The sequence below is a fragment of the Diplotaxodon limnothrissa genome, linkage group LG20 (genome assembly GCF_057381915.1).
Source record: "Diplotaxodon limnothrissa isolate DT_005_m linkage group LG20, D_limnothrissa_male_GT1.1, whole genome shotgun sequence".
NCBI lineage: Eukaryota > Metazoa > Chordata > Actinopteri > Cichliformes > Cichlidae > Diplotaxodon > Diplotaxodon limnothrissa.
The window spans coordinates 30500802-30507334 of NC_140615.1; the positions used below are offsets into that span (position 1 = coordinate 30500802).

General features: G+C 41.3%; 1 protein-coding gene across 1 annotated transcript in view; it reads right to left on the bottom strand.

Moving 5' to 3' along the window:
• The window catches only part of plod1a (procollagen-lysine, 2-oxoglutarate 5-dioxygenase 1a), a 29427-nt gene extending 26503 nt beyond the window's left edge, over window positions 1-2924 (bottom strand). Inside the window, exons 1-3 of the mRNA XM_085345691.1 lie at window positions 2573-2924; window positions 1485-1576; window positions 1078-1211 (exon numbers count right to left, since the gene is read on the bottom strand). Coding sequence (XP_085201817.1) covers window positions 1078-1211; window positions 1485-1576; window positions 2573-2663 — 317 coding nt within the window. The 5' untranslated portion in view covers window positions 2664-2924. The remainder of the gene's footprint in view (window positions 1-1077; window positions 1212-1484; window positions 1577-2572) is intronic.
• Between the last annotated feature and the right edge of the window lie 3609 nt (window positions 2925-6533).

Below are 6533 nucleotides of genomic sequence, written 5' to 3' on the forward strand. Positions count from 1 at the left end.
GCCAAGATATCTCGTGAAACATCTGCTTACATCTGGCTGAATTCAGTTCTGTAAAACCACAAAGAGCTGCAGGTCTGCTAAAACACATCTACTGCAGCGCACAATAGAAATAATTGTAAGTGTGATTTTTTTACGTGTTTACGCCGTTTACGTGTGGACGAAAGGTGCACCTTTCGTCCACATGTAAACGGCGTTTTCGATCACTGAAAACTGAGATTTTTAAAAACTACTGCCAGGGTGGAAATTTTCGAAAACTCCATTTTTGCGTTTATGTGTGAACGAGGAAAACGGAGAAAACGCAGCGTCAAAGGTGTGCGCCTTTTTTGACATCACACCGTGCGCCACGTTATTGTTTCGGTGAAATGGATTTCTACAATGGCGGACTTAGACAAAATACTGTTACTGTTAATTTTACTTCTATACTCATGTTGTACACAACTATTCAAATGATGAAGTCACAAATGTGCATTCATCTTTACAAAGAGAGTCAAATGCAGTGCAGCTGTTCAATATCAATCACTTTAACTGTTGACTATTCATACTTACAGCCTGATTACATCATGCACTAATATTTAGTGCTTCTATGTTTTCCTTACGTATCAATGCCGAATATCACGCTCATCAAATGTTTGCTGTTGTTCTAACCATGTGGACTGATGTTCTTCCAATATGTCTAAATGCAGATGTGTTTCTAGTCACTGTTCCTACCGAAACACAAAGTGAACCGTCATGTCACAGCCACTGAGCTCTTTTCTTCTTATCGTTTTGATACATCAGAATCAACCTGCTTAGAGTTTACACACACAATGCCACACAGAATGACTGGATGTTAACTGCAGCCTGCAGAGCACCACAGTGCTGAAAAGCATCCAAACAGAGTATGTTTCTCACCTACTAATACAGTTCTTCCTTAATTTGTCGTCAAGCTGTAAAATTACATACTACACATTACTATATTTCGTGTGCTGACAAAAGGCAGAACAAGGCAGATTCATGTAACATGAAATGAAATTGAACCAGTGGCTGAATAACTAACACAGTATTATAGTGGCATAGGTACCCAGATAGACACTCTACCTGTCAATAAAAAGGATTATTTGGCCATCATCCTTCATCTCCTTCAGACCTTCTTTAAGAAGTCGTACTTTCTGGCCTCCTCCTGGGGCTGACATGTAGTCACCTTCCTTCCATTTCTGATCTCGGCCCAGAACCTTAAAAACATACACCTCATCTTTTAGTTTAAAGCTTTTAATGTATCATCCTTTAAAAATACAGCCATTAAGGTTATGTCTTTCCTTATTTTCTGCTTTATATTATCAACACATATTAGTATGACTGAAATCCACTGAAAAGGACCAATTTTTGTGTTTGGATAAAACTCCTTAAAGCACACAGCAGGGACTTGTTTTAAAGAGACTGTGAGCCCTCACGTCTACAGAGCATGAAATAAACTTTTTCGAAAACTTTGCCCCAGAAGTTCTTACCTTGACAGTATAGTTAAAGTGTTTCGCTGTCCTCAGAAAACGCCTGTAGCCATCAGTCTCTTTGGTCGCAACAGTCACAACTAGAAGTTTGTCTGGAAACCAGAGCATGACAGAGGAATTCAGAATGACTTAAGCGTGACAAAACTTTACAGTACCACCATAAAGAGTATTTATGTAACGCGTGTATGACTGTGAACTATAGTGTACAATAACCTAGCAGAAAGAAGAGGCGCTGTATTAGTAATATGATGGCATTTTGATGCTCGCATATTTGCACTTAAACACAGAGCTTTAATGCAGAGCTATACTTGTGCGATTATGTCGACATGTAGTTACATTTCTACAGAGGAGCAAATACGTTTCTTGCACAGGCTGTGATAAAGGCTTTAAGATGGTTATGGTTACGATGTAACAGTGAACTGCTCAGGGTTAATGTCGCTATGAATTAAGCCTGAAAAAAAGTCTCTAAACTTAGATTTTTATTCTTTGTGGGTGTATCACAGAATCAAGTCCGCATCCCCTGCAACTATTAATAATATAGGCTTCCCACAGGCTAACGTGAATGTGTTAGAGGCAATGATTACAGCAGTTCAGAGGAGCATCGTCCACGTCAGCGGCATGGCAGCCCTCCTCAGCCCGGAGCGACTACAGTTTGCTTTGAATTGGAAAGCGCTGACGAAACGTTAATAAACTCCGTTCATGTTTTATTAACAGTGATTTTTATTTTGGAAAACTGAAAAACAACTTTTCGACATGCATCAAGCACTACGAGACAAAGTGGGGAAATTTCGGTTTTTCTAACAGACTAACACTGATCCAAGGATCCGGGCTTTTCATAAAGATGCAGTCAGATAATTTGTCGCCATCGTCTTGTTTTGTCTGTAGTTCGGCTTCAACTCTTTCTCACACATTTCTGTGACACGCGTGGTTGCAACACAGCTTTTTTCAGCCAGTTATCAAATGAACTAAGTCTCCCTGTGTCGAGCTTAACTGGCCCAACTCGTCTCGGTACACATTTGCTACAAACTGCACCACCAACACCGTGGGGTGCGGACACAGCGTTATCTCTGCCAGCATTCCAGACTTACCTTCAGGAATTCCCTCTACTTCGGAGTTTACCAGAGCGGAAAGCGCGCAGACAACAATAGCTGAAAATAACAGCAAAGATGAAAATCTCATTTTTGCCAGGTTAACGTCCCTGTTTTTGAACCGGACTGGTCCCGTTAGCGAACGTCAACTACGGCTGTGTTGGATCTGCCAGCTCAGCCTTCTCTAACTCGCCTTGTTTTTCCCTACTTTGCCTTTTCTCTCTCCTCCTCGCAGTTTCTCAGTGTGTGCACACAAACCGTGTATTTGTCTATACAGCAGTTACAGTAGAAGAATAACAGTAGTAAAACAGCAGTTTGGCATCTGTGTAAAGATTTGCCATCCAGGCTCTTTTATAACACAGTAGCCCACTTGTTAAAATCGCAAGCAAACGCCTACTTCCACAGTGGGCAGGAGAGAACTGTGCACATGGGGATCCTGCTGTTCCGCAGACATGAGTATCTGCACGTAGCCTGAAACGGTGGTTGTATATAAGTTTCTTACATAGACTATGGGTAAACTCAGTTTGTTAAATTAAAGCTCTCACTATAACTTGACCATGAAAAGAAAGAAAGGAAATGTTAAACATCAGTGCCAATCACATTATCCAAAGTAATCATAAACCTAACATTAGAACCCAAATGAAGAGTTTAGACAGAGGTATATCTAATGTGGTGTTGACATCCGATATATTTGCGAATACTGGTATACGAGTTCTTTGTTAGTTAGTGGTTAATTTAATTGACGTTAAAACGTGTTATTGCATTCATTAAAGTCCAGCTAGAGGTTATTAGAGGTAGAAAAATCGGTACTAATGACGTTTTTAAGTAACCTCCAACATGTACAAACATTTGACCCAGAACATGCAATTCATCTGCATGAATGTAATGTCTTTGGTATGCTGTTTAACAATGGTGGCCACTCTCAAAGTGCAGCCAACGAGAACCCAGTGAGAAGTGCTAAGATAATCAACAGGAAATTGAATTGATAAGTGATGTTGGTAATGGAATCGGAATCGCCAAATCCTTATTAATTCCTATCCCTAACCTGACGGAGGAAACATATGAGATGGAGATTAATCCCTCATTAATCCTTCCTTCATGTTTTAGATCTCAGATGGTTCGAAATAGCTGCCCTTTGTTTTAATTACTGCTTTACATTCTTGGCATTCTCTCGATGAGCTTCGTGAGGTCATCACCTGAAATGGTTTTCCAACAGCACTCCATCACTCTCCTTGTTGGTCAAACAGCCGTGACACAGCCTGGAGGTGTGTTTGGGGTCATTGTGCTGTTGAAAAATCAATGATGGGATGTTGCTGCAGGATGCTGGTAGCCATGATGGTTCAGTGTGGCTTCAATTTTGAATAAATCTCCAACAGTGTCCCCGCAAAGCAACCCCCACACCATCACACTTCCTCCTCCATGCATGTAGACACTATCAGTTAATCTTTTCTGTGTCATGGGTGGAACCAAACATCTCAGATTTGGACCCCTCAGACCAAAGCACAGATTCCCACTGCTCTAATGTCCACTCCTCGTGTTTCTTGGCCCAAACAAATCTCTGCTGCTTGTTGCTTTTCCTTAGTCGTGGTTTCTTAGCAGCTATTTGACCATAAAGGCCTGATTCACACAGTCTCCTCTGAACATGTAGAGATGTGTCTGCTACTGGAGCTCTGTGTGGCATGTATCTGGGCTCTAATCTGAGCTGCTGTTAACTTGTGATTTCTGAGGCTGGTGACTCGGATGAATGTGTCCTCAGCAGCAGAGGGGACTCTGGGTCTTCCTTTCCTGGGGCGGTCCTCATGTGAGACAGTTTCATCATAGCGTTTGGTTCTTGCGACTGCACTCGGGGACACAATCAAAGTTTTCCAGACTGACTGACCTTCAGTTCTTAAAGTAACGATGGGCTGTTGTTTCTCTTTACTTAGCTGATTGGTTCTTGCCATAATATGAATTCTAACAGTTGTCAAATAGGGCTGTCAGCTGTGTACCAACCTGACTGCTGCACAACACAACTGATGGTCCCAACCTCATTAAGAAGGCTACAAATGAACCCTGACAGGCACACCTGTGAAGTGAAACCATCTCTTTCTGCACTCAGTATTATATGTATGTTCTGCCTTCAGTACTGCAATTTACCCCATAATCATCTGATTTAAAACAAAATCTAACATACAACATTCTCGCCCCTGGAAATAGATCTAAGATGTTACCATCATAATCCGGCTACCCTTTCGGCGCCAGCTGTGGGCTCAAGGCTGGAGCCGAACAAAAACTCCCTGATAACGACTGTGTTGAGTCTGTTCCTTCCCATTCCATGCAAGGCCACCTGGGTTGGCTGCTTTGGAGTTTTCATGTTTTACATGCAGACTCAGGGCTGCTCATCTCCTCTTGATCTTTTCTTATTTGAACGTTGGTGTCTTAGAACCTCAAAGTTTAGCAGCACAACACTGTGTTTGCTTTTTCCATCTGCCATCTGTGTTTATCAATGCGATATGTGACTAATCTTTATTTAATAACCACAAAGTAAACAAATAAAAGATGAAATATTTTATTTATCAAAGATACATGATTACACATTCATACAATGAATAAGGTTTCTATAAAAATTACACGCGGTGTAAGAAAAACATTACAACATACAAATAAATGTTATATGGAAATCTGACATTGTTTCAAAGCATAGTAATAAAATGTTAATTAAAAAGTCAGAATCTGCAAAGCTGTCTTGGTTGATTTCAAAAACTCTGCGCGCTTCACTCATCAGTAAATTAGGCTCATTGGTCAGATCAAAGCTATCCCCTGGTGTTTCAGTGGCTGAAGTAACACTCACTGTAATGACTTTATTGACGGTCTGGGAGGAGTTCGCGGTTGTGGCCGTGGGGTTACAGTCGGGGGGATATTTCCAGTTGGTGAAAGTCAGGCAAGCAATAACTTCCAGTCACTCGGGGTCGCTGGAGTTGAGCGGGGGTGGGATATCCCCCCACAAACAGCTGTTTCACATGGATCAGGTTAAACCCAGGCCTCCTCCACTCTCTGGAGGAGAGCAAAGTGAGAGCCTGCTTTTCTGAAATTGCTTTGGGGTCGCACTGTGAGTCAGAGACATCCTCATTTTACCCACACTGGCTGCTGTGTGACTTGGGGATCCTTGCTCAGGTACGACCGTCTCACGCTAAGGTAGAGTGTGTGTAAGTCTGACTTTGATTTTCTTTGTTTGGATTAAACAAACACAAATGAAACGAATCAAAGCCAACGAAGCACACAGCCTCCAACTCCCCCCATCTTCACTGCCCTCTGTTGTTACAAAAGCACCGATTTAATCAAAAATAACCTTCTTTTTATGGTTCAACACATTTAGTCTCTCTCTCTCTCTCTCTCTCTCTCTCTCTCTCTCACACACACACACACACACACACACACACACACAGGTCACCAAAACAGTTTCTAAAAAGATGACATTTTTGTCCAAAAATTCAACTTTTTTTTCTAAAAATGACAACAGACCAATATGAATTATTCCATCAGTTTAATTTCTATCTCAAACATTCTGTTCATCAACCTAGTCCATCTCCCCTATTTTCATTTTATTTTTTGGGTAAATGATTATTGCTGAGGTATGAAATATCATAATTTTATGATATTTATAAAAATGAAGACTCGTGTTCCTTAGTCGAGACCACCTGACATGTTCTCTCTGTCAGTTCAGACAGACAGTCGCTGTTATGGAAAGTAAACGCTGATCTCCTCTCCCCTGACTGCAGCTGTCGTTATTCATGTTGTACCCAAACATCAGCATGCATAAAGCACCAGTAACTCCACTTTGCTCTGGCCAGAGATGTTGAATGATCAGTTCCGCAGGGTTTTCCTGTCCAGCGCTGTTTGTCGTAAAGTTACTGGTTTTTGCGACAGTTCCGGTTGTTATGTTTGCCGATCTTTTTTTTTTTTTTTTGCCGATTTGCTTTAC